The sequence below is a fragment of the Myotis yumanensis genome, unplaced genomic scaffold (assembly GCF_028538775.1).
Source record: "Myotis yumanensis isolate MYYU_CA2020_CCGP unplaced genomic scaffold, mMyoYum1.0.hap1 SCAF_5, whole genome shotgun sequence".
Taxonomy (NCBI): Eukaryota; Metazoa; Chordata; class Mammalia; order Chiroptera; family Vespertilionidae; genus Myotis; species Myotis yumanensis.
In genome coordinates, this window is record NW_027223756.1 from 61573033 (window position 1) to 61600373 (window position 27341).

The 27341-nt window shown below is 36.8% G+C and overlaps 1 protein-coding gene across 9 annotated transcripts in view; it reads left to right on the forward strand.

The window, feature by feature from the left end:
- FSTL5 (follistatin like 5) overlaps window positions 1-27341 on the forward strand; it is a 725468-nt gene that overhangs the window by 452702 nt on the left and 245425 nt on the right. For all 9 annotated transcript variants that reach the window (XM_070415376.1, XM_070415375.1, XM_070415378.1 and 6 more), the window contains one exon: window positions 8596-8716. In XM_070415376.1, the coding sequence (XP_070271477.1) occupies window positions 8596-8716 (121 nt within the window). The remainder of the gene's footprint in view (window positions 1-8595; window positions 8717-27341) is intronic.

Sequence of the window (27341 nt, forward strand, 5' to 3'; positions counted from 1 at the left end):
CCCTGAGTGTGACAGTGGCGGCGCCCCAACCCCCTGATCGGCCCTGCTCTGTGGGTGATAGAGGGCGGTGCCCCAACCCCCTGATCCACCCTGCTCTTTGTGTGACAGGGGGTGGTGCCCCAACTCCCCTATCGGCCCTACTCTGTGAGTGACAGGGAGGAGCTCCTCAACCCCCTGATTGGCCCCACTCTGTGCGTGACAGGGGGGAGCTCCTCAAACGCCTGATCGGCCTTGCTCCACCCTGCTCTTTGTGTGACAGGGGGTGGTGCCCCAACTCCCCTATCGGCCCTACTCTGTGAGTGACAGGGAGGAGCTCCTCAACCCCCTGATTGGCCCCACTCTGTGCGTGACAGGGGGGAGCTCCTCAACCGCCTGATCGGCCTTGCTCTGTGTGTGACAGGGTACGGAGCCCCAACCCCCCTGATGGGCCCTGCTCTATGCATGACAGGGGGCAGTGCCCCAACCCCCTGATCCACCCTGCTCTTTGTGTGACGGGGTGGTGCGACAACTCCCCTATCATCCCTACTCTGTGAGTGACAGTGGAGAGCTCCTCAACCCCTGATTGGCCCTGCTCTGTGCGTGACAGGGGGGAGCTCCTCAACCCCCTGATCGGCCCTGCTCTGTGTGTGACAGGGGGTGGCACCGCAACTTCCCCATCGATCCTGCCATGAGTGTGACAGGGGTTGGTGCCCCAACCCCCCAATCGGCTGTACCCTGAGCGTGGCTAGGGGTGGCATGGCAACCTCCCGATCCTCCCTGCTCTGTGCATGACAGGGGGCAGCGCCCCAACCCCCCAATCGGCTCTGCTCTGAGCCCCACCAGGGGCTGCACCTAGGGATTGGGCCTGCCCTCTGCCACCTGGGAGCAGGCCTAAGCCAGCAGGTCATTATCTCCTGAGGGGTCCCAGACTGCGAGAGGGCACAGGATGGGCTGAGGGACCCCCTCTCCCCCCCGAGTGCACAAATTTTTGTGCACGGGGCCTCTAGTAGGTAGATACTCAAGCACTGAGCTACACTGGCCTGACTAATGTCCTTGGGGTGAAATGTTACTGGCAGCTTGGAAAATCTGCTCCTTGCGTCTTTCCTCATTTCATAAAATAACCACCTGTAGAATTTAAGTAAGCAAAGTCATTCTCTCATGATTCTGAGTTTAAATAAGCATCTGTATCAAGTATATTGATTTAGCTTTTTCTTCATTTAGATTCTGTCATCTTAATTAGCCAATTCACATTAGGATTGCATATTAGAATGAAATATTTCCCTAATGTGCACAAATGCCAACTCTTTATTAAAATAATAAAAAGAACTACTTGTTCACAGGATTCAGATTATTATATTATACATATTTGACTTAAAAAGTCATTTGCTCAATGACTACCATATGTGACTACATTTACAAAATTAAATAAAAAGCAGGCATACATAAGACCAGATATGTTTAAGCTAACAGTATGGGCATGGCAATGGTGTTGCAATTTCCTCATGTATAACAATTTTTTTTAAATTGTTAGAAATGTTACATAGGGAATGGACCCTTAATCTTTATTTTGAGTTTATAAAGCTTATTACATTTGTAGAGATTTTTTAAAAAGGTTCTGATGTCGAGTCAGTATATTTATTTAACACTATGAGGTTGGTAAGAATTGTTGTGTCTCATAGATACAAATGTATCTTATTGGGAACACATTAAATACAAATAAATAAGCATTTTTATAGAGAAAAAAAGAATGATAAGTGAGAACTTCCAGGAAATGACCTGGTAATTAATTCTATTTAAAATTTTAAAAACTCATAAGCCAATCAGGTATTCAAAATAAGGCCACAGAAACCAGGGGTTTGACTTAGAAAAGCACTGGAAATGCCAGTAGCGAGGTCCTAGCAGCAAGGGGTATATCCTTTCAAGTGCTAAAGATTTCAGAGTAATAACAGCAGCAATTAGGACTTAGAGAAAGGTAAAACCTGTAATTGCTTCTTTTGGTGCAGCTCAGGGCTACAATTAAACACCAGTAGTTTCCATTGTATCTGGAAATATAAAGTAACTGTTGCTGGAGGTAGACTGTGGTCTAGAAATAAGTTTTTGCTAAGTCTCAGGAAATGAATTTCATGGACTCATGGCTTAGGAGGATTTGAGCTGTAATGGCAAGATTTAGTGGAAAGACATGCAGGGAATAGGTGCCCCTGAAGAGGTTGCTGCTCTGCCTCATCCATGACCAGGTAGTTCAGCTCCATCTCCCAGGGAAAGAAGTCCCTGGCTGCAGGCCCACCAAGCCCAGGAGGAGGAGGGCTGGGGCCCGGAGATGCTGTCCCATTATTTCAGCATCAGCATCTGAAGCTCCAGTAGTCCAGCCTGGTCTCTGTTCCCCTCGGCTCACTTTCAGCACTGTGCTTTGGCCTGTGCTGCTGCCACACCCAGGCCCACATGTTGCTATGGAAGGAAGAGAGAGAGAGAGGGAGTGAGTGCCTCTAGCTTTTGTTAAGCTGTGATTACATTTCCTTGGCTTGGGAAAGAGTAGGCTTTCCTTCAAACTATGGAATCTCGTTTCTGTATCTTCCAGGGGCTGTGCTGGTACCTCTCCATAGCCTTTTCTGGATCTTTCATGGTCTCATGCCATTATTCTATCCCTTCCTTTTCCCAGATTTTCCCAGGCTTGACTCCTCCCCTTTAGAGTCACCATTTTAGCTCCTACTATCATGCCTCATGGCTCTGTTTGCTCCTCTGGATTCTACTGCTCAAGTGGTTAGTAGAAGGCTTCCCCGTGCCATCCTGGCTTTAATTGCTCATGTCTCAGCAAAGGAATCTCCCGGGGCTGATTCTCCTGCCCCTCTGGGGTGGCTGCACAGCTGCCACTTCCTATTTTGATTGGCTTAGTGTCCGATTCTATTTTCTCCCTTCCTTTGTTAATAACTAACTGCCTAGGCTAATGCTAACTAATTTAAAATATTTTCAAATGCTGTTCTTAATATGCACAAAACTACTGAAAAATTAAAATTGTTATTTTTTAAATTATAAACATACTAGTGGCCCGGTGCACAAAATTCATGCACATTAAAAGGGAATTAGAGGAAATATTTTAATATTGCTATTTTCTCTGTCTCTATAGTAGAAGTGTCAGAGATGAAAGAAAATTAGTAAAATGTATATGAAAATCTCCCTCCTGTCCAGAGCATGCCGCAGGACCCAGAGTCAAGTTCCCACCCACCCTCGTGCACCTCGAAATCGCACGAGACCCAAACCCAGCCGGCCCCACCCCCGTCAAGCCCCACATGGCAGCGGGCACAACCTCAGGTCTGCCGTCAAGCCCCACTGGGCGGGGGGGCGCAGCCTCAGGTCCCCCAGCCCCAGCGTGAGGGCATTAAGGCGTGATGACCATTTGCATATTAGCTCTTTATTATATAGGATTATTTGTAGCTCTTTATTATATAGGATTATTTGTAGCATCTTTTTAGAATGTCAAGGAGGATTTAAATTTTTGGCATGCATGTTTAGAGAACCTCTGTGAGCTGTATAGAAGACCTTAAAAATAAAATACTTTTCTTCTCAGCAGATTTTTAATAATCTTATCTCTTTAGCTGGTCTTTCAAATGAATTAATATTGGCCCTATATTATTTTTTAATGTTTTCTAATATGTTAGGCATGTTAGAAAACCTAAGAGATAACTTAAAAATTAATTATTTTCATTTAGTTCTTTTCTTTTAATATGTCTATTGTAGGATAGCATCAATTACATATGACTAAATAATTATAATTAAAATACTAACTATTTATTCATTCTTTCACCTTTTTTATTTTGGGAGCACTGTTAAAAATTAATTATCTTGTTTATTTAATTTTTTGATTACATGTTCCCACTAATTCTCTTTAGAATATTATCTTCATGGAGGCAGAGACTGTCATTCTTTTCTTTTTTTTCTAAAAGATGAAACCAGGTAGCTATTTCTATTTTTTTATTTATCTTAATTGTTGAAATTATTAAAGATGGTCTTTTTCTTCCCCATTGATCCCCTCCAAGCCTACTGCACTATAGTCTGTGTCCATGGGTTATGTATATATGCATATAAGTTCTTTGAATAATCTCTTCCCAACCCTTCTCCCACTTCCCTCTGAGATTTTCCAGTCAGTTTCATGCTTCCATGTCTCTGGATGCATTTTGTTCATCAGTTTATTTTGTTCATTACATTCCACATCTAAGTGGGATCAAATGACAAGTGCTGACGAGGATAAGAGGATAAAGGAACCCTAGTACACTGCTGGTGGGAAGGCTAACTAGTGTAGCCACTATGGAAACAATATGGAGTTTCCTCAAAAAAATAAAAATGGATCTGCCATTTGACTCAGTGTTCCCACTTCTAGGAGTATATCCTAAGAATCCCAAAACACCAATCAGAAAGAATATATGCACCCCTGACTTAGTATCAAATCAGCAACCTTTTAGTGCGTAGGGTGGCACCCAACCAACTGACTCACGCTGGCCAGAGCTATTATATCTCTTAGGACTATCAGTATCATAATCTTGGATTTCCAAATCATGCCATATCTCCAAAAATCTAATGCATACATTTCTCTACAGCAGGGAGACAATTTTGTATACCCACCTCTGACACTTTCTATTTTTCTTTCCAGCTTTATTTTTAGATAACTTATCATCACCTGACATACTCTATGTTAAACATGTATGTTTCTTTGATTCCCCTTAACTGGAATGTAAATTTCACATGGGAGGGTTTTTGTATGTCTTTCTGTTGGCTGTTTTCTGGACCTAGGACAGTGTCTAACATGTGGTAGACAGTCAAAAATAATCTATTGAATGGATGATGGAATAAATGAATGAAAATGAATACTAAGGAGAATAGTTTATTTTGCAGAGTGATAGTTTTTATCTTTGTTTTCGCATTTTTTGTTTTGGAATGAAAAGAGTATAGTACCAAATATTGACTCATCTCTGAGTTATTACAATTCCACATGCAAATTGGACAGTTCTATTATGTTGATACTAAATGCAACCCCTCTTGAATGTTGTGTGTCTGAGCTCCCTTGGTGACATACATTCTGCTGATATTTCTGTCTTGTCACAGACTTTAACCTATTTGGAGCCCAAGATTCATGCTTCTTGATCTTTAGTTGTGGGGGGGAGTAGGAGTATAAAATATTTTCATTTTTGCAGTCTTAAAGAACTCATCAAAACACCGGCAAGTTTAGGAAACATCTTTACTATTCTACAATAGAAAACATAAAATCATGAGTGGCCTACTAGGCATCATCACAGACACCTAAATGACAAAATAGTCAATGACTCTAGTCCTATCATGAATTATTAGTTCGAAAGTAAGTAACACGTGCATTTGAGGAGCCCAGATTGGGAAGTTATTGCAGCATGTGCCAAACAGAAAATGAAAGAAGTTCAGGGGATTATCAGAGTCCTACCAGTTTGGATCCCCTGTGTCAAAAATGTTTAATGTATTGCTATGTACCAGCAAAAGAAATCTGCTTAGGTTTTCTGTCATGCTTTCTTCCCAATAGTCAAATACCCATCACTTCAAGGCTATTAAAATTCTGGATATCTAAAGCAATTATTTCGTGCTGTTGAAAGCTCATAGGAAAGTAGCTCCCTCATGTGAAACACCCCAGGCTATACCAGCGTTCCATCAGGAAACTTACAAAAGAAAAAAAATTATGAAGAAGTATGTTTTAAGTAGGTTATTTCATTGAGCAAAAATTTCATTGAGGAAAGCACATATTTAAAATATTGATGAGTGAGGGAATGAATCACTGCTCTCTGTGCATGGGCATGGCCCAGTAGAGATGAACAAGGTTTTTAGAAAGGTCACTAGCTAGGTCATGAGCTTTTCTAGGGCCCTCTTGTTAGGACAGAAATAGACTATTGGGGACTAGCTATAATTTTAAGTAATATTAGTCATGCTCTGCTAACCATGATTACTGTGTTCTGATTAGAGAAAGCACATTCTAACCTGGTTGAGAGTTGTATGCGCTGGGACATGGGAGCTATCATCGTAATGCAGTCCATCCTCCTTTCCAGAGAACTGCCTATCATCATGGAAAGATTTAGAACCTCTTGGCTGAAACAATCTAGTCCTGGAGGTGCCTGCCCTTTGCAGCTTCCCCACCCCACAACCCACATTGCCAGTAGCTTGTGAAGATTCTACTGTGCCTACTTCCTCATGCCTGTGATTTTTACTTTCCCACATCGTCTTTGTCCTTTTACCCAATATAAGCAGCTGGCTTATGGGGAGGGGTAGAGTAGACTTTGTGGATGACCTGCCGCTCTCCCATCCTGCTGGCAGTATTGAAATAAAGGTTCATTTATGATTCAACCCTGTTTCTGCTTAATTGGCTCAAGTAGGGATAGGCAGCCTGGACCCCTTGGTTGCACACTCATTAAATAGAATGCCCGGCTCAAGTTCTATAGTCAATGATCAAATCAAGATCAAGCTAGTCTTATGCCAGAGCCAGCATCCAAGAAAAAGGTAAACGTTTGTTCTCTTGGTCTAATATGTGATTTAATTGGGATAAAATATTAAAACAGAAATGAGGTAGAAAATGATGGAAGATTTCCCCTCACCTTTCTCCTTCCATTTTCATCTCATTACATATAGTATGAGAATAAGAGCCACTGAAAATATTATTAAAACACCTGACTAAACCCTGGTGTAACTGCATCCTAAAATGTCCACAATAACATTACAGAACTTTAGGAAGAACATAGTGAGGTAAGATCAAAGACACGGATTCCCCTCCTACCCAAGAAAAGTCCTCCTCCATGATCTAACAAATAACAGATGGAGGACGACTGAGAGCTCTGTTGCTTTCTAAGTAGAAAAGCAGTATTTGCTTTCTCATTGGGCTCATAGGAGAGATGGCTGAAGCTATTAGGTAGTTTTGTTAATCCTCCAGCTGGATTGTACTCAAGTGTAGAGTTTAATACATGCTATCAACAATATCTGTTTATATGGATCTATTAAAGCAAACAAATGTTTTGCCTCTCCCCCCTCCCCCCTCAAAGGCAGGAAATATGAGCTTAACCAATGAAATTTGAATACAATGTATAAGGATAGAGAATGCATTATCTTGTCAAAGTTATATTTGACAGTGAATATGTTGCCATCGCATATTATCCCTCAGGTGGCTAAAGATAGGACTGGATGTTCTAGTCACTCACATCCAAACTCCATCCTCAGAGATGCCTCTACAGCTCATCCACACTCACGCGTAAATGAACTTTTCAGATAGAAGTGTTCTAAAATGGGTGAAAAATAGCTTAAAGGCACCTGAGAATCTTTAGAAATTAGAATCACAGATCTACCATTGATATACAAAGAAAATCAGAAACATATTGCTCTCCCAAAGAAAATAGTACATTGTGAATGCATAACCATAAAATGCTCAAGCTGGTGTGGAAATCTGCAGTGAATTATTTGAGGAAGGAGCACAATATATATTTTTAACTTTAAATGACTATTTTTCCAGTGAATACTATATGTTAAGTCTTGCCTCTGACTATATGCATGCACACATGTACTAGTATGTGTGCATGTATGCTTGTGTGTAATGTTTCTTACAACCATGAGATACAGATGATACTATCTTCAATGTCTAATTGAGGGATGGTTAAGTAATTTGCCAGAAACTACAGAGCTGCTAAGTGGCATTGGCAGGACCTAAACCCAGAGCTAGCTGACTTCATAGCCTGTATTTTTTTCTGATTACACTATATAACCTTTAAAAAACATGCACTGTGATGCACTGCTCCAAGCAATCTGAACTATGGCCTCTGTCTGTGGAATATGAAAGCCCATGGAGCAGTTATGCAGCTCCCCAGAATGAACAGGAATGTTAGAAAAATCTTGGGGAGCTCCTTTATATGACAGGCAATAGTCAAAACCAGTGGAGTATAAAAAGCCTCCAGCCTCAGTCCCTAGGACAAGGCACAGAGTAGAAAAGCAGTTGTATGATTTTCCTCACCCACCCACGCTTGGATAGATTTTCATCATCAGTCGGTGCATTAATTCTATCTGGCTCCTGGAAACAGTCATTTGCTTAATAGCTCCTTTGTGACCAAGGGAGTTAATGCACAATCCCAAACGGCTGCACTTCCAGCAGGGAGAAGTTTAGGCAGAGGAGAAAAAAAATGCATATTTCACAAATAATACAAGGACAGAAGTTGGAACAAAGGATTTCACTTGTTCTGTTGGAAAAGAGCCCTGTTTTATTTTGACACAGGTCACTGAGACAGAGGAGGCAAATTTCATGTGGAGGTATTTTCTTGAATCAGTATAAATGGAACAAAGTAAAAGAGCAAAATACAAAATATCCTTTTAATGTTCAGATTTTCTGTGTCCTACTGTGAGATTTTTATATTGGAAAGTTCAGACTAAATTCCAAGTATCTATCTTAACTTTATCACTTTATATCTTTGAGATAGTTAAAGATAATTGTCCAATAACTGAAAAACAGATTTTTTTTAAAGATTCAGTTCTTTGTGGAACTGCACACTTAAAATTGATTATTATGTACAATTAATAATACTATAGAAATGTTAAGACACAGATATAATTGTATGGTTATGATTGTCTTGTCAGGTGATAAAACAGGAAGAACTTGTCAAGGATCATTCAGATTGTACTTTGTATGATCTACTGAAATACGATGATTTTAACTCTGACAAGCACCTGGCTCTTGAAGAATTTTATAGAATATTCCGTGAGTATAAGATTCATTCCCTAATCGCTCTTTGTTTTTTGTTTATTTTTCTGTTTATTTACACAAAAGTGTATGTTTGCTTGGTCTTAGAATACAAGTTGTGTCTTAAGAAAAGTCATATTATTGAATATTTACGTGTTTGGCTGTATTGAAGTATATGTAAAAGCTAAGGGACTTAGTAGTTCTAAAATGAAGAGCTGGAAATATTCAATAACCCTGATTTCAGTTTAAGACATTAATTCCACAATGCAGCTTTCAAGGCTATTTCAGAGTAGGAGTACTTGACCAGTTGAGCAAAAACAGTTTGATTATTTACACACTGATTTTATTTTTACTTTATTGGGAAACCAAGATAGATGAATAGAACTTTTCACATTTTTTTAAAAAATATGTATTTTTATTGATTTCAGAGAGAGTAAGGGAAAAGGAGAGAGAGATAGAAACATCAATGATGAGAGAGAATCATTGATTGGCTGCCTCCTGCATGTCCCCCACTGGGGATTGAGCCCACAACCCAGGCATATGCCCTGACTGGGAAATGAACCATGACCTCCTGGCATAATATGCAAATAGACTGAACGACTGAACAGCAGAACGACCGTCTGGACAACCTTCCGGACACCTACACTATGACATACACTGGTGCCAGGCCAGTCAAGGCGGGTGTGATGTGATTGGTTGGGGGGCCCCGCCATTGCCCCATCATTGCCCCTCAGAAGGAGGCTCAGGCCACTGGCCAGCGATCCTGTGGCAGGTGTGCTGAGCTAGCCAGCGATCACCCCTCAGAGGAGGCCCAGGTCAGCCAAGCGATCCCACTCCACACTTGTTGCCCACAGAGGGAGGCAACCAGTGGTAGGAGAGGGGAGGCCAGTGCCACACAGATGGCAAGCAGTGGCAGTGGCGGGGTGGGGCCAGCTGCCAGCAGCCAGGGGAAGGAAACCTTGATAGGACTTGATACTTGAGGGGTCCCGGACTGCGAGGGGGTGCAGGCGGGGATGAGGGACATCCCCCCATGCATGAATTTCATGCACTGGGCCTCTAGTTGGTTCATAAGATTATACAGGTTTCAAGTGCATATTTCTATGATACATGATCTGAGTATTGCATTGTGTGCCCACCACGCAAAGTCAAATCATCATTCATCACCATATATTTGAGCTCCTTTATCCTTCACTACCCCTTTCTTTGTTTTGATTTTTGTTGTTCTTGGTTTTTGTTACATAAAGCTTTATTATTTCCATTTGGTCCAATGCATGGGAGAGGGCTCCAGAGTACTTAAAAGGATGGCTAGTGATTGCAGGGAAAGGCTCAGGCAAAAGCCAGACACCAGGGGGATGCTGAGGGGCCCATCATAGGCCTCTGGGCTCCAAAGGCTCCTATTCGTGCATGAGGGTGAACCTTTTGAAGAGATACTCGCCCAGCCCAGCCTGGGTGCCAGCCAGCCTGAAGATGTTAGTCAGGTGGTCGCCCATCTTCCTGTTGAGTTTTACCTCCTCATCCAGGAAGCGGTTCTTCAGGAAGTCCCAGAGATTAGGGTCTCTGTGGGTAGAACCCAGGGCCTGCAGCTCCAAAAGGGCCTGGTGACTTCCATGGCATCCTGATTTTTGCCCCAATCATCTTGGGTAGGATTCAGCAGGAAGAGAATGTGGCCACCACACTGGTTTTTCATCTTTAAGAGATGCTCAGTGCCCTGGAGCTGCTTCTCCTCCAACTTGAGGAAGAAGTGGCCCACATCCTATAGAACCACATCCTCATGATTGAAATAGAAGCCCAGAGAGAGGTAGTTGTGGGAGGCCTACAGATGTGGGTTGGCCAGGTGGTTGATGGCAGTCTACCTCTGTGGAATAATTATGAGGAAGTTGGGAGCTCATGGTTATTCAGCAATAAGAAGTTAAGGTAAAAAACCAAACCAAAACAAACAAACAAACAGTTGGGCTGGTCTCTGAGGCTAGACGGCTGAGGTGGTTCCAAAGGTGGTGACTGGAGAAGATGCTAGAGGGTGGTCGGAGGCTGGGAAAAGGGGTGTCCCTGGGTCTGTTCCATCCAAACAATGTTGAAGCAAGTAACAGATCTGGAACCATCGAGGGGTCTGTCCCCTCTTCCTTTTGGCAACCACCATATTGTTGTCTGTGTCTATGAAATTCTGTTTTTCTTGTTTGCTCATTGGTTGATTACAATTTTATGTCCCACATATGAGTGAAATCAAATAGTTCTTAACTTTTTCTCTCTGACAGGTTATTTTGCTTAGCATAATATTCTCAGGGTCCATCCATTTGTCACAAATGGCAGTATTTCATCTTTTATGACTGCGTAGCATTCTATTGTATATATGTACCACATCTTTATTATATATTTAAATAAAAAGAATTTGCATAGGAAAGGAAACTTATATTTATGTTTTTTCTTTGTAAATTTTGATAATTTTAAAATCGTTTAGACTTATTTAAATTGACCCTTTGTGCTTTATAAAGCAGTGTTATGAGGATGATGTTAATAAAAAAAATCTTCCCAGTTATGTTTTAAAAAATAATTCATAATTCAAAAAGAAAGAAGTAACAGACAAAAGAAACAAACAAAACAAAAAAGTTTAGCAGTTGGGTGCAAGAATAATAGAAAAAAAAATAATTAACTGATTGGTATTTGAAAATCACCAAAGAATCAAAGTTAAATTGGATATACAATATGCTATATGTATATGCATTACATATTGCTTTCCAAATATACATATGTAGCATATATATATATTTTCTAAAAGGCAGGAAGGAGAATTTGTACTTTAAATGTACTTTTTAAATTATGCTTCGGCCATCTATCAACAGCCTAATATTGAGAAATTACTTATATCTCTGAAAATCCATAGAAATAAGGATAGTAATTTACTTCTCCTATATAGTAAAAGCCTAATATGCTAAATGTCTGGTTGTCCAGTTGTCCATTCAACCAGTCAAAGCATAACATGCTAATAATATGCTAAGGCTGCTCAACCGCTTGCCATGATGTGCACTGACTACCAGGGCAGATGCTCCAACTGGTAAGTTAGCTTGCTGCTGGGTTCCGGCCGATAGGGACTGAGTGAGAAGGACTGGACATGTCCTGGAACCCTTCCACAGTCTCTCCCTGGCTGGTTAACCTCCTACATCCCTCCCCAGCCTTGATCATGCACCAGTGGGGTCCCTTGACCTGTCCTGCACCCTCTCACAATCTGGGCTGAGGGACTCCCCCCGCCACCTGAGTGCACGAATTTCGTGCACCGGGCCTCTAGTCATATAATAATTTTATATTAACACAGTGAATTATATTTTATGTAATACTAGATACAATCAAATTAATATTTGTGAAACAGTTGCACATTATAAACTTTAAGGCAAGATATCACTATGTTCTTCAGTTTTAATTAACTTGCATTTCCATTTTAAATGACAAGGCAGAATACAAGAGGAGATGACCCAGTAAACAGTTATCCTTTAAAATTGTTCTGAAGGCAAGACTACATTTTACATAAAACAAGAAAGCTTCATCTTTATTCCATGTTTATGTGAATAAACTTAAACATGGAGAACTTAACACCTAAGTGGCTGAGTTTATCATCAAACCCAAGTCAAACTAATTATGAAGTCTGTGTATTTTCCATTAATCTTCACTCTGTAGTAAACATTGTTTTGTGTACTCAGGGTGGCAGGGAGAAGATATGGCTCATCAGGGGAGAAATTATATATAATAGAATATAATTATATGATATATAGCATATTATATTATGCAAGATAGAAGGGATAGATGTCATAGAGAGGCCTGCAAAAGATATTAAGTGTATTGAGGATATAATCTCCAGCTTTGGGAATCAAGGAGATTTATGAAGATGGTAGCAATCGAATTAGTCTGCAGGATGAATGGATTTGGACTTTAGGAGATGAGAGATGGGAAATAGACACAAAGAATAACATAAATAAAAGCTGAAGCACATGACATACCAGTATATTTACAGAAACTAGTTCAACTGCAAGATCTGTTTAAGGTCTAAATTCTACATTAATGTATAAATTATTATTACTATTTACATACTTATTAAGCATTCAGTCTAATCTAGCAACTCCTATAAACCACCCCTCTATGAAAATACATGGGTATGATTAAATAACAGTAGTTGAAATATGTAGCAATAGCAGAAAATATTTTTAATGTTATAATAATTCATTAAGCCTCTATAAGATAATTAAATGTATATATTTGTGTAGGGTTTTTTATTCAAAATATACTTATTGTTGATGGTGGAATGGTGGAGCTGGATACTAAAAAATAATCACACAATTAAAATGAGTGTGAATAATATGTTATTTTTATGACAGCACAGCCAAGACTGAATAATGGTCCCTGGCACTATCAGTAAATAAGAATCTTGCCTAGAATATTGCTGCTTGCACCTATCATGAGAAAAAATAATACTGTTTAGGGGGATATGGTTTGAAGTTGCTAAGGAAGGCAAGGTAGTCAGTTTATTGTTCTGGTAAATCAAATTCTGCAATTCAGAAACCTGAGTCCTCAATAAAAGTGCTCAATAGAGAAATAGCAAAATGTTGTTAAAAAGGAGCCACGTTGTCTTAGGGAACTATTGATTTCGAGAGAAAACTGTAGGACTTTGTTAACTATTTAACATGGTTACCATTTTATGATAATTATTTATAGCAAATTCAATGAATTTAATGAATATTGTAATGATTCTGCCATTAGATAAAATATCTATATAACACAAAGGTCTACATTTTTAATATTCTGAGTCACAAAGATATTAGGTAATGAAACTCTTGTAATCAGCAATCATATTATGAGCCTTTTCTTTGGATAATCACAAAACTGTCTCTGAACAATGATAAAATGATGTTCACATAATTATTTAGAAAAGACAATGTTTTTTAAGCAATGCTGGAATTATATGAGATATTTTAATATTCCTGTGGTCTCACCAAGTAGTTTTCTAGAAAGCTGCTATATTTTCAGTGTTACATCCTTGTTTAAAATTATTATGAAGCTATATAATGACCCTTCAGAGATAGCAAAACTAACTTGTATGGATTTGTCCTTATTAGCAAAAAAGTATTGTACTTAAATGTGAATAGAAAATATATACCTATTTCTTTCTTTCCATCTGTTATAGCACTTTACAACTAAAACCACATTGTGAAGGTCAGTGACAGGGTTTGTATAAAGACCTGGTTTTAAAAAGTCACTCTATTATAAAATTTCAGGTAGTACCATGAATAAAAAATGTATAATAGTGAAAAAGCAATCTATTCAGAAATTATATATTAAGTACCTATGTGTATAGAGTATTGTGATAGTTAAAGTAACTTGAAAAGATAAAACTCCTTTCCCTTAGGAATATATCATCTTAGGCAGATAGTGATAAAAACGACAGATATAGGAAGAGTAAAGAGTAATCATCTTCTACATCCAGAGTGCATTCTCCCAGACAGTTCCTAAAAAGAAAGCCCAGAAACTAGAAAGTCCCTAAAAGAATATCTATTAGAATAGACTAAGGCCAGTATAGTTAAGAAATGTATCTTGATTTACTGGTAGATAAAATGATAGACAGGTTTCCAGAGTTTCACATTTTTATTCTTTCTGCCACAGTGTAAAATAGAAGAAAGTAAAATAACCGGTAATTTGCAAATAAGAATAAACAAACAGCACATTTCAACTGTTAATTATACTATGACATAAATTTTCTATGAAATAGCTTTTTCCCCCCTTTCTGAATAAGATGAATTATTTTAATATAACCAATAAACACTAGAAGGTATTCGTGTGTTTTTTCTCCAGAATTTTGACATTATTTTTAAAGTTATTTGATTTTTACTAATGTATTGGCATATTCAAATAGAAACATTTAATTGGAAAATATTGTGGCCTAGAGTTCAAGTGAGAGCTTTGGTGACATATAGAAATATGAAACATGGCCCTGGCCAGTGTGACTTAGTTGGTTGGAATGTCGTCCTGTACACCTAAAGGTGGCAGTTCTATTCTCCGTTAGGGCACATACCTAGGTTGCGGTTTGATCCTCAGTCAGGGCGTGTGCAGGAGGCAACCGATGTTTCTCTTTCACATCAGTGTTTTTCTCTCTCTCTCTCAAATCAATAAACACATATCCTCAGATGAGGATTAAAAAATAATGAAACATGTAGTTAAAATTTGATCATCTGATAAGAAGTGGGTTATATAAGGGGAGTATGTAAAGAGAAAGAGATGGACAGAAGAAAACTAAACTAAAACTGAACAGCAAAACGCTTAGGGAGGTAGGGAGAAAGCCAAAGGAATACATCATTATAAAATTTTAGTAAGAAACTACTGACCAGTTCTAGCCGGTTTGGCTCAGTGGATAGAGCATTGGCCTGCGGACTGAGGGTCCCGGGTTTGATCCTGGTCAAGGCACACGCCTGGGTTGTGGGCTCGATCCCCAGTAGGGGCCGTGCAGGAGGCAGCTGATCAGTGATTCTCTCTCATCATTGATGTTTCTATCTCTAAAGAATTAAAAAAGAAACTATTGACCAATAATCTAAGTCTGAGTTCAAAACAAGAAAGTTTAGTACAAATGCATGGCAACTGGATATGGCAGAAGGAAGTCATTGGTGACTTTTCTTACAGCATTTTCAGGAGAGATGTAGAGTTAGAAGCAAATGTATCGGTGGTTGAGAGGTTAGATCTGACAAGTTGTGGGAAAATTATGCTGAGCAAAGAAGCAGAGCACATAAGTAAGTATACAGCAAGTATACAGTATATTTAGATAAAATCCAAAATAAGTAAAACTCATCTGTGGTTATAGTAGTTAATATGAGGGTTGCCTTTGGGAGAGGTGAAGGAAGATGGGGTGGAGACAGGGGAGAGGAGGATTTCAACAGTGCTGGTAATATTCTATTTTTTTTAGCTCCATTAAAAATCCCACACTGATTTTGGAAATGCTGTATTAGACATTGATATAGCTACTTATTTAATTAAAAATGCACAAATCATTTCAGTATGAAGCCTTGCAGCAAGTTTAATTGGCCCATTGGAAAAATAGCTCTACTATATTGTTTGATTACAAAATTAATTGACATATTTGTTTGTGTAATTATTTTCTGCGTTAGACTTTGTAGATGGGGCCTGACAGTTTTGGTAAATACAGCTCAGTACCACTGGCTTACAGGTAAATTCCAAGCTATGTTACTGTTACTATATCCAGGTTTTGTATACCTTATTGGGAAGGGAGTCTCCAAAAGATGATTATTGAGGCCCAGCCTGTAGACAGGTGTTCCAAAGGATGGTGTTTGGGTCCTAAACAAGATTAAATACTTTTAAACACTCACAGTTAATGGAAAGGAAACAGGTAAGGCAGTACCAATTTGAACTATATAAAAAAGACAAACCGTCTTAAATGTGTCCCATTTTAAGATGATCCTGTCCTCCCCACTGTTGAGATTACTATAATCTGTTGTCGCTGGTGTGCCATTATCCTTCTTTTTGCCTGAAACCTCTGGCGTTCTTCACACAATGATCTCCCACTGGAAAATTTTATTTGCTGATCTAACTACTTGTAACTCCTAATAGCAGACACAATCAGATATTTCAATTTCTCTTTTATTTCAAGTGAAACATTTTATTTCTTAAGGTATTGACTCTTTTTGTTATATAGATACGGAGAGTAAGGATTCTTCTGACACAAAATGAAATCAAATTTTTTAAAAAAGTAAAAGCAATAAAATGGGAATTGATCAATCATTCTTATTTTATACACGGTACCATATCTTGTCAATCACAACTTAGTGCATCTGACTTAAAACTACTTTTGCCTCATTTCAGTGTAATATTTGGGGATAAAGTTTGCCTGAGGCTATTTTTGGACTCTCAAAATCATTTTTGTAATTCATAGGTACCTTCACTTTTTTAACCCCAGGTTCTTTATACCAATTTCTCAGAAACTCCTTGAATCAAGCCTTGCATTGTTCTTGAGTGGCTCTGAAACCCTGTCTTGAGCACATCTAGTTCACAATGACTTCACTGTGGAGGTCCCCAGCTACACCTTCTGCCCCACAACTGTCATTTGGGCGTCACAAAGTCACCACACCTTAACAAAGCCTTCGGTTCACTTTAAACATCTCAAATTTCCAAACTAAATTTCCACTATTGGGATTTAATTTTGAACTAGCCAAATATTGTTCAACAATTCAAGGCAATTTGAATGTAATATATCATGTATATCATCTACTAATTAGTAGCTGTTTTTCTGAATTCCCTTCTGTAGGTTAGTTTGAGAAAATGCATTTCATTTACATTTTTCAGTTGAATGTTTATAAGATTCTTCTCTGTCAAGTGATCCTTTAGGGAGGCATGTATTTACTAAGCAATTCTTATTATGAAATATAAAATCAAGTGTTTTTAAAACATATAATATAAAATAATTATATATATGTAAGCTACTACTCTTTTAAAACTACTTTTAAATTCAAGAATTTGGAAGCTAGCACTTAGAAAATACACTTTTGCTAAATTTACTTTACTACATAGTTATTATTCTCCTCACTGTTTTTATTTTAACCATAATAAAGGTCTATTTTCTCAGTTAAAAGAGTTCTACCACTTTTACAGAGAAGTTAGATAGGTGTAATCAGATGAAACATGAAGCTTTAAATAGGCCTTATCAAAAGCATCTATAATAATAAAACCGTAATATGCTAATTAGACCGGACAGCCGAAGGACCTTCCGCACAACCTTCCAGATGACCTTCTGGACTAAGCCGGGGCTGTGAGCGTCGAGCCTCTTGCACGAATTTCGTGCATCGGGCCTCTAGTATACAAATAAGATTTAAGTTGAATATCTAATATTAATTTGTTCTATTCGATCTTGTTGAAAAAATGAAATAAATCAAACAAGGGAAATGAATTTTCATCAATTTAAGCCAACTCACCTATTAATAAAAGTTCAGCCATAATTCCATATCACTTTTAACAATGTCTATGTATTTTAATTATAGTAGAAGTTTAAAAAAGAAGGCATAAAAGAAAAATTAAGAATGAATATAATTCCATCATTCAGTTATAATTACTTTGATGTATATTTTATGAAATTATAACTATATTATTTTTATATCTTCAAGACTTATAATTATACATAATTTCAATTAATTAAATATTGGTAACATATCTCAGCATCAATATAGTTTAACATATTTTTAAAGGCTTAAATTGTGTGAAGATACTAAAATTGTAAAATTATTATTTTCTGATTGTAACACTCCATTTATTACTATTCCCAAGCCATCATTTATCTCCTTAAATATTAGCCCTGCCCACTTAAAATTGAATACAAGCAAAAATATTAATCATCCTAATAATTTTTAATTTTATAGCAGTAGTTAAAAAAGAAAAGAAGCAAGTGAAATTGACTTTAACAACATTTATTTATCCTAATGTATACAAAAATATTATCACAACATACAATCAATGTAAAATTAAGAAAATAATTGACAGTTTTTTCTATCAAGTTTTGAAATCAGTATATATTTTACACTTACAGCACATTTCAATTTAGACTAGCCACATTTCAAATGTTTCATAGCCACATACCAGCTTCCATCTTGGATGGTATAATATTACAGAGGTAAGAAAAAAAGTCTATCTATAATTTTATTTTAATTATTTTAAATATGAGGCCAAACACATATTCTAGTTGTAAATAAATAACATAATATGATTCTTATGTTCATTTCTGTTTTTCAGTTAACCAGAAAAATACACACGTATAGGTAATTGTAATAATCTAATATACCCTCAACATAAATGTGTATTTTAGAAGCAGAGTCCAATAAAATGTATTTAATGCCACTTTATTTTGGTGTCTCCAAAATGTTGCATTAGCTATGGATCATTTAAGTAATTCAGTTATAATTACTTTGATGTATATTTTATGAAATTATAACTATATCAAAAGCATCTATAATAATAAAACCGTAATATGCTAATTAGACCGGACAGCCGAAGGACCTTCCGCACAACCTTCCAGATGACCTTCTGGACTAAGCCGGGGCTGTGAGCGTCGAGCCTCTTGCACGAATTTCGTGCATCGGGCCTCTAGTATACAAATAAGATTTAAGTTGAATATCTAATATTAATTTGTTCTATTCGATCTTGTTGAAAAAATGTCTTCAGTTTACATATGTAAACTGTCTTCAGTTTACATATGTAGAACGTTTTCTGGTGAAGCAAGATCAGAAGTAGCAACAACAGGAGGTCACTGCCATCAGTGGAGCATTGGAGTTGATTAAATTTCAGGAATTTTGCAATCAAATTGATGTCACATTGGACACTGGGAATGGTCCCATTAATGGGAACCTTTGCACCATAGATACTGCAAATGTGTCTGTGTCTACAAGTCCTAGCCCTACCACCAGCACACCTTGTTCCAGCTCACAGAGCTGGTCTCAGACATTTACTAGAACACCACTGACTTCAGTCTACCATACTCTAGGTCAGTGGTCCTCAACCTTCCTAATGCCACGACCCTTTAATACAGTTCCTCATGTTGTGGTGACCCCAACCATAAAATTATTTTCGTTGCTACTTCATAACTGCAATTTTGCTACTGTTATGAATCATAATGTAAATATCTGATATGCAGGATGTGTTTTCATTGTTATAAATTGAACATAATTAAAGCATAGTGATTAATCACAAAAACAATATGTAATTATATATGTGTTTTCCGATGGTCTTAGGTGACCCTTGTGAAAGGGTCGTTCAACCCCCAAAGGGGTCGCGACCCACAGGTTGAGAACCGCTGCTCTAGGTGGTATATTTTGAGAGACTAAAAAAGAATAATTAGGTAAATAAGAGGGTGTGGATTTAAGAAATATTTAAGAGAAAATACCCAAAATGCTTGGTGAATGGCAAGGCTGATAATTTCTAGAAAAAAATATTGGAATACATATATTTCTCCATGCAAAGCTAGTATTAGTAATATCCTATCAACAAGTTTGCTATGGTTTAACAAGATATCTAAATAAGTTTAGTGAAAACAATTCTTGCTTTGTCAAAACAAAAAAAAATATTCTCATTATCTCTAGAAATCTTAACATAACATATTATAGTAGAAAACCTTACATGCGTGATACAATAGGTTTTTGTTCATGAAAATTAGTTTTGAGCACTTTGTTGCAGAATTTTTGAGTAACTCAAGTAAGAAAAGTTTAACTTATTTTATTTTTCTTTTTTTAAAAATATATTTTATTGATTTTTTACAGAGAGGAAGGGAGAAAGAGAAGGATAGAGAGGTAGAAACATCGATGAGAGAGAAACATCGATTCAGCTGCCTTCTGCACACTCCCCACTGAGGATGTGCCTGCAACCAAGGTACATGCCCTTGAGGGGAATCGAACCTGGGATCCTTCAGTCCGCAGGCTGACGCTCTATCCACTGAGCCAAACCAGTCAGGGCTTAACTTATTTTCTTACCAATGAAAAATGAAAACGGAAATGGTAAACTAAATTAGTTGAACAAAGTGAAGATCAGAACCAGTGATTGTGCTTAATGGTATATGCACTCATCATATTTCCATTGACACATTTTATTTATTATAATCATCTTTTATAAACCTGTCTATATTAACATTCTGAAAAGTAATGGGTGTCAACTCCCCAATATACAAAGTAGTAACATTTTCTTTTGAGATCAGTTTATCTTACTCTATATTGAATGTGGTGTGTTTTTCCTCCCTTATGGGTTGACACATTTCTTATATAAAGAATATCATTTCTGTGAAGTCTCATTAAAGGTGTAGATTATTATCCTGTCCTTTGCAGACATTTTGACATTCAACTAAAAATGTAAAATTAAACATTTTAACACCTATTAACTATGTTTAAACAACAGACAAAAGTGCTATAAACACCATTGCCTATAAATATTCACTTGCTTTTATCACCCCATATTGTAATTAAACAACTTTGCTATACTATCGTGTTACAAAAGGTTTTATAATAGCACTGCATTTCCAGTTTTTATAACTTAAAAAGTCGCACATTTGCACATTTAGTTATAGGTATATGAAATAGCACCTGAAAAGATTTTTATGTGAGACTACACTTCCCCTTCTGTCAGTGTTTTTCAATATTTTGGGATTTTGAACATTTTCTCATTTTTATTTCAAACTTGACTTGTGAAGTTGTCACTTGCAGAAATCTAAGGATTTTTGAGACATTATGATAGTTCAGGGAGATAGTAGATTTTATCAACTCTAATTGAAATTATTCCTCAAAATCCAGGCTTACAGTCACCTTTTTTACCCTTTTAGCAAAGAATTGCATTTTTCCTCCATAAACTACTCACTCTTGCTGTTGCCGACTCCAGGAATGCAAAAAAAAACATTGCATCTGATATTTCCTGTCCCTAAAACTCATTTTGTAATTCTCATTTTATAATTGCATTACTTGGCCTTTTACCATTTTTTTTCCACACAGGACAGTTATTCATAAAATATAATACCCAAAAGTATAAATATTTGATTATAATAGTATATAACTGCTTCCACAGAAGCAATATCAGTTGAAACAGTATCCTTATTTTTAGAAGATATGTGGCTCTAAAAGTGTTAGTGGATTTGAACTGAAAAAGTTTTATGAACAGTTTTATCATTTTTTAAATATTATTTTAGTTGAGACATAATTTCAGAATGCTAAGAACTGACCTATGCCAATTAGATCATTATCAGCTGTTAGGTTTCTTGTAGCATCTATGAGAGACCTCAAGTTGTTAGAGGAGAATTAATGCCTCATGTCCCTCCCTAATAGAAACCTTGGTTGGTTACCAGATGTTATATGAATGTTTGTATGTAATGTGGAATTTGGTATACTTATTTTCACCTTTTATCACATTTTTATAAATAGAAAGAGATAAATTAGGGATGGAGTTATATTATGATTGTTGCTAATTCATCTTATTATGTTATAAAAAATATAACCCAACTTGATAATAGTTGAGGAAGGTACAAATTGTGTCAACTTTGACTCTATCAGTTCAATGGACCCTTAAATCCATATGTAGTAGTCACATGCATAATATATGTAGTCAGAGATTTTCTGATTTCTTAAACGAATTATATAGGATTCTCATACAGTATTACTATCTAAAAAAAGTCTACACAGGATATGCTCATTCCTTACAGATCCCTGACCATATGTTTTTACTACTCTTGTTATAGTGTGAAAAAATCATCTATTCATGAAAGAACACAGTATTTAATAATTAGAAACTTATATTTGTTATGTTCTTATACGAGTGGTAGAATTTGTACCTTGTTGAGCAAAACAGGCTTAATGGTTCTGAACTTGTCCCAATCTAAGCAAGTTAAATTTACAAATTATATTCTACTACAAGGATAAAAGAAGCAAGTTCTATTTTTAAAACTCTGCTACTTAAAAAAGGTAAGTTTCAGCTAAACCACCATGCTAGATGCAACTGCATATTTCTTCATTTTGAAAATCTTGTGAGTCTTATTAACTCATCTATCAGTGTAAGGAATGACCTGTAAAATTTACAGTTCTGAAAACAGAGTACCTCCATACTGCTTTCCACAGTGGCTGTATCAATCTGCATTCCCACAACTGTGTAGGAGGGTTCCCTTTTCTCCTCATCCTTGCCAACATTTGTTGTTTGTTGATTTATTCATGATAGCCATTCTCACAGGTGTCAGATGATATCTCATTGTAGTTTTATTTTGCATTCCTCTGATGGTTAGTGACATTGAGCATCTTTTTTCATGTGTCTATTTACCATCTGTATGCCCTCTTTAGAGAAGTATCTTTTCAGGTCCTTTGCCCATTTTTAATTGGATTGCTTATTTTTTTGGTATTGAGTTTTAGGTATCATTAGATGTATCTGTGAATATGTTCTCCCATTCAGTGGGTTGTCTTTTCATTTTGTTAATGGTTTCCTTTGCTATACAAAAATGTTTTAGATTGACCCAGTCCTGTTTATTTTTTCTTTTGTTTCCCTTGTGTGAGGTGACATATCAGAAAAAAAATTGTTATGAGAAATGTCTGAGATTTTACTATCAATGTTTTCTTCTAGGATTTTTATGGTTTCTAGTCTAACACTTGAGTCTTTAATCTGTTTTGAGTTTATTTTTGTATATGATATAAGAAAGTGATCTAGTTTCATTTTTTTTTTTTTGCCTGTATCTGTCAAGTTCTTCCAACAGCATTTATTGAATAGACTATATTTACCCCATTGTATGTTTTTGCCTCCTTTGTCAAATATTGACTAAAAGGAGTGGATTTATTTCTGGGCTCTCTGTTATTTTCCATTGGTTTATAGGTCGTCTTTTATGCCAGTACCATGCTATTTTTATTACTAGAGCCTTATAGCATAGTTTGATATCAGGCAATCTCAAAAATTAAATATGGAAGTTCCTTATGATCCAGAAATTCCACTTCTCTGAATATATCCAAAGAAACCTGAAACACCAATTTGAAAGAATATATGCACCCCTATGTTCATTGCAGAGTTATTTTCAATAGCCAAGATTTGGAAGCAACACAAGTGTCTATATTAGTTGAGTGGATAAAAAAGCTGTGGTACATTTACACCATGGAACACCATTTAACCGTAAAAAAGAAGGAAATCTTACCTTTTGCAACAGTATGGATGGACCTAAAGTGTAGTATGCTAAGTTAAATAAGCCAGTCAGAGAAAGCCAAGTACCATATGATTTCAGTTATATGTAGAATCTAATGAACAAAATAAAATAACAAAGAGGAGACAGACTCACAGATACAGAGAATGGACTGACAGCTATTAGAGGAGAAGGAGTTGTGGACTAGGTAAGAAAGGTGATGGATTAAGCAAAGAAAAATAAAAAAGAAAGACTCATGGACACAGACAATAGTATTGTGATTGCCAGAGGGAAGGAGTGGTGGTGGAAAGTAGAAGCTAAAGGGTAGTGGAAGGAGACTTGAATCAGGGTGGTAAACACACAATATACTTACAGATGATGTATTGTAGAATTCTGCACCTGAAACCTCCACAATTTTATTAACCAACTAGAGGCCCGATGCACAAAATTCATGCAAGAGTAGACCTTTCTTCCCCAGCTGCTAGCACCGGCTTCCCTCTGGCACCCAGGACCCAGGCTTCCCTCCGGCCTCTGGCAGGCACCTGGGACCCGGGCTTCCCTTGCAGCCCTGGCTTCGTCTGGAAGGTCGTCCAGAAGGACATCTGAAAGGACACCCGGTCTAATTAGCATATTATGCTTTTATTATTATAGATGTAACCCCAATAAATTCAATAAAAAATAAATAAAAACAAATTTGACGTGTAAATTTTACCTGTACATATTTCTGATATTTTGAAGAAAAAAGTAACATATATAGTAGATTTAAAATATATTGCAAGACATTTCATATTCATGGGTTAGAAGACTTAATATAGTTAATATTTTGATACAATACAAAGTTACCTATAGATGCAATGCAGTCTCTGTAAACATTTGAAAAGTATTTAGAAAAATCCATTCCAAAATTCATATAGAATTTCAGGAGTCCCTGGGTAGTCAAAATTATCCTGCTAGTAAAGGACAAAGTTGGTGGTCTCACACTAACTGATTTTAAAACTTACTGTAAAGCCACAGTCAAGGCAGTGTGGTACCAGTGTAAAGACTGACATATGGAATAGAATGGAGAGCCCAGAAGTAAGACCTCATATACATGGTCAAATGATTTTCAAAAAGAAAGTCAAGATCATTCAATGGGTAAAAGTCTTTTGTACAAATTATAGTGGGAAAATGGAATATCCAAATTAAAAAAAAAAGAAGATAGAGCTTTACCTTATTCCATACACAAATATTAACTCAAAATGGATCAATGACCTGGAAGTAAGAGCTAAATGAATAAAACTATTTGAGGAAAACACAGAGGAAAGTGTTTGACATAAGATTTGGCTGTCAATGACATCTTGGATATGATGTCAAAAGTACAGGCAACAAAAACAAAAATAGATAAATAGTATTTCATAAAAAAACACTTTTGTAAATCAAAAAATCACTATCAACAGAGTGAAAAGGCTATTCAGGGAAAGGTAGGAAATATTTGTAAAACATCTGATAAGGATTTAACATTTAGAATATATAAAGAACTTTTATAACTGAACAACAACAACTTAATTAAAAATGGAAAGTCTGTTTGATTCTTCTTTGTCTCTGTATGTATTTTTGTTCATCAGTTTATGGTGTTCTTTATATTCCACAAATGAGTGAGATCATGTAATATTTATCTTTCTCTGACTGGCTTATTTCGCTTAGCATAATGCTCTTCAGTTCCATCCATGCTGTTGCAAATGGTAAGAATTCCTTCTTTTTTACAGCAGCATATAATCCATTATGTAGATTTACCACAGTTTTCTAATCCACTCATCTGCTGATGGGCATGTAGGCTGTTTCCAAAACTTAGTTATTGTAAATTGTGCTCCTATGAACATAGGGGTGCATATATCCTTTCTGATTGGTGTCTGTTTTCTTGGGATATATTTCTGGAAGTGGTATTATTGGGTCAAATGGCAGTTCCATTTTTAATTTTTTGAGGAAACGCCATACTGTTTTTCACAGTGGCTGCACCAATCTGCATTCCCACCAGCAGTGCACAAGGGTTCCTTTTTCTCCACATCCTCGCCAGCACTTGTTGTTGTTGATTTGTTGATGATAGCCATTCTGACAGGTGTGAGATGGTACCTCATTGTTGTTTTGATTTGCATCTCTCAGATGATTAGTGACTTTGAGCATGTTTTCATATGTCTCTTGGCCTTCTGTATGGCCTCTTTTGAAAAGTATCTATTTAGGTCCTTTGCCCATTTTTAAATTGGATTGTTTATCTTCCTTTTGTTAAGTTGTATAAGGTCTCTGTAAATTTTGGAGATTAAACCTTTATCAGAGATAACATTGGCAAACAAAGAAGCATTGAACAGACTGTCAAACTACAGCAGGAAGGCAGGGGAGGGTTGGGGGAGGGGTAAGAGATCAACCAAAGGACTTGTATGCAGGCATATAAGCATAACCAATGGACACAGACACTGGAGTGGGGGGTGAGGGTATGTGCCAGAGTGTAGGGGAGGCCAGGGGGAGTTTAATGGGGAAAAAAAACACATATGTACTACTATTTGTAATACTTTAAACAATAAAAAAAAACTTAAAAAAATAAAAATGAACAGACTTGAGTAGATATTTTTCCAAACAAGATAGACATATGGCCAATAGGCACTTAAAAATATGGTCAACATCACTAATCATTAAGGAAATGCAAATCAAACCCACAATATAATACTATTTCACATTTATTATTATGGCTGTTATTGAAAAACCAGGAAATAAGTATTGACAAGTAAATGGAAAAATCAGAAGCCTGTACATTGCTGGTGAAATTATAAGATGGTGCAGCTGCTGTCAAAAATGCTAGTGATGCTTCAGAAAATGAAACATAAAATTATAATATGATCCAGCAATTCCATTCTGGACATGTACTCAAAAAGGTTGAAAGCAAGGACTGCAGATATATTTGTATACCCATGTTCATAACAGTATTATTCATAATAGCAACAGGTGGAAGCAACCCAAGTGTCTATTGATGGATGACTGGATGAATAAAATGTAGTATATATGTACAATGAGAATACATTCAACCTTTAAAAAGGAAGGAAATTATGATACATCCTTCAAAATAGTTGCTTCTTGAAGACATTGTGCTAAGTGAAATATGCTATTCTTAAAGCACAAATATTATATGATTACACTTGTAGGAAACACACAGTCAAAAACAAAAATAGAATGGTGGTTAGCAGGGGCTTGGAAGAGGGGATAGTTTGTGTTTAATGGATAGAGAGATTCAACTGGGGAAGATGAGAGGTTTTGGAGATGAATAATGATGATAGAGTCACAACTTGAATGCACATAATATGACAGAATTGTACACTAAATGCTTAGAATGGTAAATTTTACATTATGTATATTTAATTATAATTTTAAAAAGTAAAAGTAAGTATATCTGCAAATACTTTGTCATTTATATGTAAATAATCAAAGGATACATTGACTTTTATCACCAATTGTTTTTTAATATATTTTATTGATTTTTTTATAGAGAGGAAGGGAGAGGGATAGTTAGAAACATCGATGAGAGAGAAACATCGATCAGCTGCCTCCTGCATACCTCCCACTGGGGATGTGCCCACAACCAAAGTACGTGCCCTTGACCGGAATTGAAGCTGGGACCTTTCAGTCCACAGGCCAACGTTCTATCCACTGAACCAAACCGGTCAGAGCTATCACCAATATTTTTATTTACTGAGTAGAATGAAGAGCTTTCTACTATTGCCCTAGGGGCCCAAGAAGCAATTAGCTCCTCATTCTGAGTCAGTTTTGTTAATTTTCGTTTATTGACATCAATTAGTGCAGTGCTGGAACTCCCCAAGGAGTAAAGAGAAGACAGGTCATACTTTCCAGACACATTCATCCCTTTATTTGAATCCACTCTCTAGTTACAATATAAGGAAAACACCTCTACTTGCATGATGTTCTCTTTATTTTTTTAACTATGTCTTCTAAGACTTGATTCTAAAA